Source organism: Procambarus clarkii, chromosome 87 (assembly GCF_040958095.1).
Source record: "Procambarus clarkii isolate CNS0578487 chromosome 87, FALCON_Pclarkii_2.0, whole genome shotgun sequence".
Taxonomy (NCBI): Eukaryota; Metazoa; Arthropoda; class Malacostraca; order Decapoda; family Cambaridae; genus Procambarus; species Procambarus clarkii.
In genome coordinates, this window is record NC_091236.1 from 9,166,325 (window position 1) to 9,177,829 (window position 11,505).

An 11,505-nucleotide genomic window follows, 5' to 3' on the forward strand; every position below is an offset into this window, starting at 1 on the left:
GGAGGGAGGGAGGCATGATAGGTGCGGGAGGGAGGCATGATAGGTGGGGAGGGAGGCATGATAGGTGGGGAGGGAGGCATGATAGGTGGGGAGGGAGGCATGATAGGTGGGGAGGGAGGCATGATAGATGGGGAGGGAGGCATGATAGGTGGGGAGGGAGGCATGATAGATGGGGAGGGAGGCATGATAGGTGAGGAGGGAGGCATGATAGGTGGGGAGGGAGGCATGATAGGTGGGGAGGGAGGCATGATAGGTGGGGAGGGAGGCATGATAAGGAGGGAGGGAGGGAGGTATGATAGATGGGGAGGGAGGCATGATAGGTGGGGGAGGGAGGCATGATAGGGAGGGAGGGAGGCATGATTGGTAGGGGAGGGAGGCATGATAGGAAGGGAGGCATGATAGGGAGGGAGGGAGGCATGATTGGTAGGGAGGGAGGCATGATGGGTGAGGGAGGGAGGCATAATAGGTGGGGAGGGAGGCATGATAAGTAGGGAGGGAGGCATGATAGGTGAGGGAGGGAGGCATGATAGGTAGGAAGGGAGGGAGGCATGATAGGTGGGGGAGGGAGGCATGATAGGTAGGGAGGGAGGCATGATAGGTGAGGGAGGGAGGCATGATAGGTGGGGGAGGGAGGCATGATAGGGAGGGAGGGAGGCATGATTGGTAGGGGAGGGAGGTATGATAGGGAGGGAGGGAGGCATGATTGGTAGGGGAGGGAGGCATGATATGGAGGGAGGCATGATAGGTGGGGGAGGGAGGCATGATAGGTGGGGAGGGAGGCATGATAGGGAAAGAGGCATGATAGGGAGGGAGGGAGGCATGATAGGGAGGGAGGGAGGCATGATAGGGAGGGAAGGAGGCATGATAGGTGGGGAGAGAGGCATGATAGGTGGGGAGGGAGGCATGATAGATGGGGAGGGAGGCATGATAGGTGAGGAGGGAGGCATGATAGGTGGGGAGGGAGGCATGATAGGTGAGGAGGGAGGCATGATAGGTGGGGAGGGAGGCATGATAGGTGGGGAGGGAGGCATGATAGGGAGGGAGAAAGGCGTGATAGGTGAGGAGGGAGGCATGCTAGGTAAGGAGAGAGGCATGATAGGTAAGGAGGGAGGTATGATAAGTGGAGAGGGAGGCATGATAGGTGGGGAGGGAGGCATGATAGGGAGGGAGGGAGGCATGATAGGGAGGGAGGGAGGCATGATAGGTGGGGAGGGAGGCATGATAGGTGGGGAGGGAGGCATGATAGGGAGGGAGGGAGGCATGATAGGGAGGGAGGCATGATAGGTAGGGAGGGAGGCATGATAGGTGGGGGAGGGAGGCATGATAGGTGGGGAGGGAGGCATGATAGGGAGGGAGGCATGATAGGTGGGGAGGGAGGCATGATAGGTGGGGAGGGAGGCATGATAGGTGGGGAGGGAGGCATGATAGGTGGGGAGGGAGGCATGATAGGGAGGGAGGCATGATAGGGAGGGAGGCATGATAGGTGGGGAGGGAGGCATGATAGGTGAGGAGGGAGGCATGATAGGTGGGGAGGGAGGCATGATAGGTGAGGAGGGAGGCATGATAGGTGGGGAGGGAGGCATGATAGGTGAGGAGGGAGGCATGATAGGTGGGGAGGGAGGCATGATAGGTGGGGAGGGAGGCATGATAGGTGAGGAGGGAGGCATGATAGGTGGGGAGGGAGGCATGATAGGTGAGGAGGGAGGCATGATAGGTGGGGAGGGAGGCATGATAGGTGGGGAGGGAGGCATGATAGGTGGGGAGGGAGGCATGATAGGTGGGAAGGGAGGCATGATAGGTGAGGAGGGAGGCATGATAGGTGGGGAGGGAGGCATGATAGGTGAGGAGGGAGGCATGATAGGTGGGGAGGGAGGCATGATAGGTGGGGAGGGAGGCATGATAGGTGGGGAGGGAGGCATGATAGGTGAGGAGGGAGGCATGATAGGTGGGGAGGGAGGCATGATAGGTGAGGAGGGAGGCATGATAAGGAGGGAGGGAGGGAGGTATGATAGATGGGGAGGGAGGCATGATAGGTGGGGGAGGGAGGCATGATAGGGAGGGAGGGAGGCATGATAGTGACCAGGCAGGGGAAGAAAGGGTCCCGGAATCTTCGGACTTCCGCTGAGGGACAAGTCATGATTGGTGTAATTACCGGAACATCTGGTGTGTGAGTCCTCGCTCCACAGTACTGTGTACTGAGCCTCCCTCCACAGTACTGTGTATTGAGCCTTCCTCCACAGTACTGTGTACTGGTGCCTCCCTCCACAGTACTGTGTATTGAGCCTCCCTCCACAGTACTGTGTACTGGTGCCTCCCTCCACAGTACTGTGTACTGGAGCCTCCCTCCACAGTACTGTGTACTGGAGCCTCCCTCCACAGTACTGTGTACTGGTGCCTCGCTCCACAGTACTGTGTACTGGAGCCTCCCTCCACAGTACTGTGTACTGGAGCCTCCCTCCACAGTACTGTGTACTGGAGCCTCCCTCCACAGTACTGTGTACTGGAGCCTCCCTCCACAGTACTGTGTACTGGAGCCTCCCTCCACAGTACTGTGTACTGGAGCCTCCCTCCACAGTACTGTGTACTGGAGCCTCCCTCCACAGTACTGTGTACTGGAGCCTCCCTCCACAGTACTGTGTACTGGAGCCTCCCTCCACAGTACTGTGTACTGGAGCCTCCCTCCACAGTACTGTGTACTGGAGCCTCCCTCCACAGTACTGTGTACTGGAGCCTCCCTCCACAGTACTGTGTACTGGAGCCTCCCTCCACAGTACTGTGTACTGGAGCCTCCCTCCACAGTACTGTGTACTGGAGCCTCCCTCCACTGTACTGTGTACTGGAGCCTCCCTCCACAGTACTGTGTACTGGAGCCTCCCTCCACAGTACTGTGTACTGGAGCCTCCCTCCACAGTACTGTGTATTGAGCCTCCCTCCACAGTACTGTGTACTGGTGCCTCGCTCCACAGTACTGTGTACTGGAGCCTCCCTCCACAGTACTGTGTACTGGAGCCTCCCTCCACAGTACTGTGTACTGGAGCCTCCCTCCACAGTACTGTGTACTGGTGCCTCCCTCCACAGTACTGTGTACTGGAGCCTCCCTCCACAGTACTGTGTACTGGAGCCTCCCTCCACAGTACTGTGTATTGAGCCTCCCTCCACAGTACTGTGTACTGGAGCCTCCCTCCACAGTACTGTGTACTGGTGCCTCCCTCCACAGTACTGTGTATTGAGCCTCCCTCCACAGTACTGTGTATTGAGCCTCCCTCCACAGTACTGTGTATTGAGCCTCCCTCCACAGTACTGTGTACTGGAGCCTCCCTCCACAGTACTGTGTACTGGAGCCTCCCTCCACAGTACTGTGTACTGGAGCCTCCCTCCACAGTACTGTGTACTGGAGCCTCCCTCCACAGTACTGTGTACTGGAGCCTCCTTAGATTACACATTACACTACGTAAGTCTCTTATCGTCCCTCGTGGGTTAGCATTATGATCACACATGTTCATATATGTGTTCATCACACATGTTCATCCGGTAGATCTATTTGTCAATTTCCTTTAGAATCTTGTATGTTGTTACCATGTCCCCTCTATCTGTCCTTCAGCGAGGTAAGGTCCGGTTCTCTATCTTTCATTCATAGCTCGGTCTCTTCGGCTCAGGAACGAGTCTCGTTGTATATCTGGACCTTGTCTAGTTTCTTGTTACTTTTCAGGTCCGGGTTCCATGCCGGGGACACGTATTCAAACAAAAAATGGTCTTACATTTGGTGTATATAAGGCCCAACGGAAAGCTCCTTTGTGCACGTCTGTGAAGGATACGTGGACAATGGCCTGCATGCCGTGTGCAGATGTTAGTCTGCTAATGTGGGCTTCTGGCATCAGATTTGTTATATCGTCTCCCAGGTCTTTCTCCTCTTGTGATTCAAGCATCTGCCTTCCCTTTATCCTATACTGCTGTAGTGATCTTCGCACTCCTCTTTCAATCCTCATAGCTTTGCATTTGACCGGGTTAAATTCTAGAAGCCATTTTTCATACCACTTGTGGAATATGTCCAAATTCGTTTGTAATGTATCACAATCAGCAAAGACTGATATGACGGAGCCAATTTCCGGTGTCAGGTCATTGACATAGAAAGAGGATGGGCTCTAGAACCACCCCTTGTGGTACTCCACCCGTAACCTCTGTGATGTCTCTGCTCTCACTGTAACCCTCTGCTTCCTTCCTGAGAGGTACTCTCTCACCCACAAGCCTGCTTGTATAGTTTAAACAGGAGCCGCTCGTGGCAGACCGTATCGAATGCCTTCTGACAGTCGAGGAATATGCATTCTCCCCATCCCTCTCTCTCTCTTATGATTTCTGTCATCTTATGTGTGTGTGCGCGCGCGCATACGAGTACTCAATGCAGACCTCGTATTGCAAGTTGAAGGAAGAGAATATGAATTAGCGGGTTGTAGTGAGGAGTGAATCAGGGCCTCAGAGTTGCATGCTGAGGGAGGAGATCACCCAACATACAGGAAATACCTCTGGTATACTCGCCTTGAATATATATTGCTGAATGGCGAAAAATATACTAAAATATAATAGAATGTTTGGTGGAGTTGCTCAAGGGATCTCTAAATGTTTACGACCGTATACCGTCACTGGTTGGTCGACCCGACGGCTTGGTCGACCCGATGGCTTGGTCGACCCGATGGCCTGGACGACCTGATGGCTTGGACGACCCGATGGCTTGGTCGACCCGATGGCTTGGTCGACCTGATGGCTTGGTCGACCCGACGGCTTGGTCGACCCGACGACTTGGTCGACCCGATGGCTTGGTCGACCCGATGGCCTGGACGACCCGATGGCTTGGTCGACCCGATGGCCTGGACGACCTGATGGCTTGGTCGACCCGAAGGCTTGGTCGACCCGACGGCCTGGTCGACCCGACGGCCTGGTCGACCCGACGGCCTGGTCGACACGATGGCCTGGTCGACACGATGTCCTGGTCGACACGATGGCCTGGTCGACACGATGTCCTGGTCGACACGACGGCTTGGTCGACCCACCCCTGTCCCAGAAACACCACTCCCTAGGACCCTCACACTCACTAGGACCCTCACACTCACTAGGACCCTCACTAAGATCCTCACACTCACTAGGACCCTCACTAAGATCCTCACACTCACTAGGACCCTCACTAAGATCCTCACACTCACTAGGACCCTCACTAAGATCCTCACACTCACTAGGACCCTCACACTCACTAGGACCCTCACACTCACTAGGACCCTCACACTCACTAGGACCCTCACACTCACTAGGACCCTCACACTCCCTAGGACCCTCACACTCCCTAGGACCCTCACACTCCCTAGGACCCTCACACTCACTAGGACCCTCACACTCACTAGGACCCTCACACTCACTAGGACCCTCACACTCCCTAGGACCCTCACACTCCTTAGGACCCTCACACTCACTAGGACCCTCACACTCACTAGGACCCTCACACTCACTAGGACCCTCACACTCACTTGGACCCTCACACTCACTAGGACCCTCACACTCACTAGGACCCTCACACTCACTAGGACCCACACACTCACTAGGAGCCTCACACTCACTAGGACCCTCACACTCCCTAGGACCCTCACACTCCCTAGGACCCTCACACTCACTAGGACCCTCACACTCACTAGGACCCTCACACTCACTAGGACCCACACACTCACTAGGAGCCTCACACTCACTAGGACCCTCACACTCCCTAGGACCCTCACACTCCCTAGGACCCTCACACTCACTAGGACCCTCACACTCACTAGGACCCTCACACTCACTAGGACCCTCACACTCACTAGGACCCTCACACTCACTAGGACCCTCACACTCACTAGGACCCTCACACTCACTAGGACCCTCACACTCACTAGGACCCTCACACTCACTAGGACCCTCACACTCACTAGGACCCTCACACTCACTAGGACCCTCACACTCCTTAGGACCCTCACACTCACTAGGACCCTCACACTCACTAGGACCCTCACACTCACTAGGACCCTCACACTCACTAGGACCCTCACACTCCTTAGGACCCACTCTGCCTCCATGTTATGATAGCAGGCGGACTGTCCGCCTCGCTGACACCACGTGTGAGTTATGATAGCAGGCGGACTGACCGCCTCGCTGACACCACGTGTGAGTTATGATAGCAGGCGGACTGACCGCCTTGCTGACACCATGTGAGTTATGATAGCAGGCGGACTGTCCGCCTCGCTGACACCACGTGTGAGTTATGATAGCAGGCGGACTGACCGCCTCGCTGACACCACGTGTGAGTTATGATAGCAGGCGGACTGACCGCTTTGCTGACACCACGTGTGAGTTATGATAGCAGGCGGACTGACCGCCTCGCTGACACCACGTGTGAGTTATGATAGCAGGCGGACTGCTTTTGCCAGGGAGCCGTACATATTGATACAGTTGTACATATGCATTTAAGCACATATGTATCCACACATGAATGGTATAGAGTATATACACTCAATGGGTGCACGTACTCACGTAATTGTTCTCATCTAATTGTGCTTACGGGGGTTGAGCTCTGGCTCTCTGGTCCCGATGTTCTGTTGAAGGGAGTTTGTGTGTGTGTGTGTGTGTGTGTGGGGGGGGGGGTTATGTAAGTATCTCGGAATTATGTATTGTGGGGCATGAGGAGATCTTAGCTCTTGGGCCCCCACACTACACACCTGCCACTGGACCTCAGCACACACCTGCCACCCACCACACACCTGCCCACATCGGTAACAAGACCCACAGCTGCAGCGTGACTTAGACAAGCCACAATAAGGTAGGACCAACTTTGTCCACCACCCCAGCATACCCCACACCACCCACAACAGTGGCACTGACCACCAGGCACGGACGCCCCATTCTGCAAGAATGCACGTGCATTCCCTATGCATGGCCTGCCAGTCTTGGAAAATCATGCACAGCCCCCTAATGCAACACCATTGCAATGAAACCCAAACCGTCGTAGAGGGTGTATCAAGTTTAGTTCATACGGGTCGAGAGGGTGTGGCGGCGGGTGTAGGGCGGGTGTATATGGGGCAGACACTTGTGGGTGTTGTCATACACTCGGGTGTAGTGGTGTAGGAGCATGGAGGCGCACCAATGGGAGGTGAGGAGCGGTTGTGGGGGTGTTCGGACGCAGCCGCCTGTACCCGGTGCCCTCTCTTCCTCATGCACGTCCTCGGCGTCGCCACATACTCATGCACGCCTTCACATTTTGGTCATGCATCACGCCTCTAAGTCATTCTCGTGACCTGATTGCATGGGTGCATAGTTGGGTTGCATATTGCCATGCAGGAGTAGCGTCGGGGGAGGTGTGGTGGCGGCGGGTAATAATTTACACGTGTATGCATGGCAACTGTGGAAGGTGCATGCAAGCCACGCTATGCACGGGGTTGCCAGACGCCGCCTGGCGGCCTCACAGTGAGGGACACGGCGGCGTTCCTTGGCCCCAGAGACCGTGTCAACGACCCTCACAGCCACGGCTCGTTTTTATCCTCTACGTAACGAATCTCTAACTACTCGCTCTTAATTTATGGGGAAAGTCCAGTTTGAAAGCAAATTCTTGGAAAGCGTGCATGAGTGCTCGACCGTCATTGGCGGAAGGCAGGTCAGCCCCGCCCACTCGCATGATGAGCGGCCGCCAGCAGCCAATCGCAGCGGCGCTCACCGCACCGCCGACCAATCAGGAGCACCAGTGCATGCAATATTTCTTGCCAACGGTTCTCATGCATAAGGCTGGACCAATGGGATGATGGGATGCAAGATGCAGACGGGCCGCGCCGTGTATGCGTGTACACTATATATGTGATCCGTGGCGTGGCGGGCTCGGGGAGTCAGGGAGGGACATGACGCGGCGGCTCCCAGCATGGCGGCGGCCAGCCACCCTCTACTGCCGCCTCCTCCTCCCTCACCACACTCACGCTTCCATACCTGTTGCCACACCTGCTTCCACCGCTCACTCTTCCATACCTGGTCCCACCAGTCACTGTTCCATACCTGTTGCCACACCTGCTCCAACCGGTCATTGTTGCCTCACCTCCTCCCATCGGTCGTTGTTCCATACCTGCTCCCACCTGTCACTCTTCCATACCTGTTACCACACCTGCTTCTTCCCACTGGTCATTGTTCCATACCTGTTGCCACACCAGCTCCCACCGCTCATTGTTCCATACCTGTTGCCACACCTGCTTCCACCGCTCATTGTTCCATACCTGTCACCACCAGTCACTGTTCCATACCTGTTGCCACACCTGCTCCCAGCGCTCATTGTTCCATACCTGTTGCCACACCTGCCTCCTCCCACCGGTCATTGTTCCATACCTCTTACCACCAGTCATTGTTCCATACCTGTTACCACACCTGCTCCCACCGGTCATTGTTCCATACCTGTTACCACACCTGCTCCCACCGGTCATTCTTCCATACCTGTTACCACACCTGCTCCCACCGCTCACACTTCCATACCTGTTACCACACCTGCTCCCACCAGTCATTCTTCCATACCTGTTACCACACCTGCTCCCACCGCTCACACTTCCATACCTGTTACCACACCTGCTCCCACCGCTCACACTTCCATACCTGTTACCACACCTGCTCCCACCAGTCACTGTTCCATACCTGTTGCCACACATGCTCCCACCGCTCACTCTTCCATACCTGTTACCACACCTGCTCCCACCGGTCACTGTTCCATACCTGTTACCACACCTGCTCCCACCGGTCACTGTTCCATACCTGTTACCACACCTACTCCCACCAGTTCCACACCTGCCTCACCTGACGCAGACGCTGCCTCACCTGACGCAGGCGCTGCCTCACCTGACGCAGGCGCTGCCTCACCTGACGCAGGCGCTGCCTCACCTGACGCAGGCGCTGCCTCACCTGACGCAGGAGCTGCCTCACCTGACGCAGGCACTGCCTCACCTGACACAGGCACTGCCTCACCTGACGCAGGCGCTGCCTCACCTGACGCAGGCACTGCCTCACCTGACGCAGGCGCTGCCTCACCTGACGCAGGAGCTGCCTCACCTGACGCAGGCGCTGCCTCACCTGACGCAGACGCTGCCTCACCTGACGCAGGCGCTGCCTCACCTGACGCAGGAGCTGCCTCACCTGACGCAGACGCTGCCTCACCTGACGCAGGCGCTGCCTCACCTGACGCAGGCGCTGCCTCACCTGACGCAGACGCTGCCTCACCTGACGCAGGAGCTGCCTCACCTGACGCAGACGCTGTGAGTGGTGAGGAGGACAAGAGAGGGAGAGTAAGCGAGGCAGCGACCTCTGGTACACTGCGGTCACTACCTCTCACACACTGCCCTACACCTAACCCTCACTTCTCAGAACACCTTGACTGAAGCTCCACTCAAAGGCTTTGCTTGCCTGCTTGACAGACTGTCAAGCCTGTCACGTGGCTTGCCTGACAGTCCGGTCACAGCCAAGAGGTCCCTCGTTCGATTCCCGGGCTGTGGGTGACGTTTTGACGGAGTGTTCAAGTATGTCAGGAGTATGCTGAGAGTGTTCAGGTGGGCCAGGAGTATGCTGGGGAGTGTTCAGGTGGGCCAGGAGTATGCTGGGAGTGTTCAGGTGGGCCAGGAGTATGCTGGGAGTGTTCAGGTGGGTCAGGAGTATGCTGAGAGTGTTCAGGTGGGCCAGGAGTATGCTGGGGAGTGTTCAGGTGGGCCAGGAGTATGCTGGGAGTGTTCAGGTGGGCCAGGAGTATGCTGGGAGTGTTCAGGTGGGTCAGGAGTATGCTGAGAATGTTCAGGTGGGCCAGGAGTATGCTGAGAGTGTTCAGGTGGGCCAGGAGTATGCTGAGAGTGTTCAGGTGGGTCAGGAGTATGCTGAGAGTGTTCATGTGGGTCAGGAGTATGCTGAGAGTGTTCAGGTGGGTCAGGAGTATGCTGAGAGTGTTCAGGTGGGTCAGGAGTATGCTGAGAGTGTTCAGGTGGGCCAGGAGTATGCTGAGAGTGTTCAGGTGGGTCAGGAGTATGCTGAGTGTTCAGGTGGGTCAGGAGTATGCTGAGAGTGTTCAGGTGGGTCAGGAGTATGCTGGGGAGTGTTCAGGTGGGCCAGGAGTATGCTGGGGAGTGTTCAGGTGGGCCAGGAGTATGCTGGGGAGTGTTCAGGTGGGCCAGGAGTATGCTGAGAGTGTTCAGGTGGGCCAGGAGTATGCTGAGAGTGTTCAGGTGAGCCAGGAGTATGCTGAGAGTGTTCAGGTGGGCCAGGAGTATGCTGGGGAGTGTTCAGGTGGGTCAGGAGTATGCTGGGGAGTGTTCAGGTGGGCCAGGAGTATGCTGAGAGTGTTCAGGTGGGTCAGGAGTATGCTGAGAGTGTTCAGGTGGGCCAGGAGGATGCTGAGTGTTCAGGTGGGCCAGGAGTATGCTGAGAGTGTTCAGGTGGGTCAGGAGTATGCTGGGGAGTGTTCAGATGGGTCAGGAGTATGCTGAGAGTGTTCAGGTGGGCCAGGAGTATGCTGAGAGTGTTCAGGTGGGCCAGGAGTATGCTGGGGAGTGTTCAGGTGGGCCAGGAGTATGCTGGGAGTGTTCAAGTGGGCCAGGAGTATGCTGGGGAGTGTTCAGGTGGGCCAGGAGTATGCTGAGAGTGTTCAGGTGGGTCAGGAGTATGCTGAGAGTGTTCAGGTGGGTCAGGAAATGCTTTAAGACAAGAGCAACGTCCTTCCTACGTCCTCTCTTCCCCCCTCCTCCTCCCCTCCTCCTTACCCCTCCTCCTCCTCCTCCCTCCTCCTCCCCCTCCTCCTTCCCCCTACTCCCTCCCCCCCCCCACTACCAGGCCAGCTATACTGGCCTACAGGATGCCAACCAAAACAGTTGCCTAAACCCCAGGTATCTATTTTACTCTTGAGGTGAACAGACGCATCAGGTGAAAGGAAACATGAACCAACATCCCCTGTCCCGTACGAGAATCGAACCCCGGTTCCCCCAGTTTGGGAGTCGGTAAGTCTACCGATATTCTGTGCGTGGCTGAGATAGACAGGTGTTGAACAGGTGTATATTATTATACCTGCAATATAAATGTGTGGTTTAAGCACGTGTTGCTCAACACCTGTCAGCAAAGACAGATGTACCAACATGGTACAGCTGTGTGTGTGTGTACCACCAACATGGTACAGCTGTGTGTGTACCACCATGGTACAGCTGTGTGTGTGTGTACCACCAACATGGTACAGCTGTGTGTGTGTGTACCACCAACACGGTACAGCTGTGTGTGTGTGTGTGTGTACCACCAACATGGTACAGCTGGGTGTGTGTACCACCAACATGGTACAGCTGTGTGTGTGTGTACCACCAACACGGTACAGCTGGGTGTGTGTACCACCAACATGGTACAGCTGTGTGTGTGTGTGTACCACCAACATGGTACAGCTGTGTGTGTGTGTACCACCAACATGGTACAGCTGTGTGTGTGTACCACCAACATGGTACAGCT

The 11,505-nt window shown here is 56.0% G+C and overlaps 1 protein-coding gene across 1 annotated transcript; it reads left to right on the top strand.

The window, feature by feature from the left end:
• Window positions 1-8,688: 8,688 nt before the first annotated feature.
• On the top strand, window positions 8,689-9,294 carry LOC123746976 (SUMO-interacting motif-containing protein 1-like). The gene has a single exon (XM_045728877.2). The coding sequence runs from the start codon at window positions 8,689-8,691 to the stop codon at window positions 9,292-9,294; it is 606 nt and encodes a 201-aa protein (XP_045584833.2).
• Window positions 9,295-11,505: the final 2,211 nt, after the last annotated feature.

What these genes read in the sequence shown, in the direction of transcription:
- LOC123746976 (XM_045728877.2), top strand. Translation starts at nt 8,689, where the DNA reads ATGCTCCCACCGCTCACTCTTCCATACCTGTTACCACACCTGCTCCCA.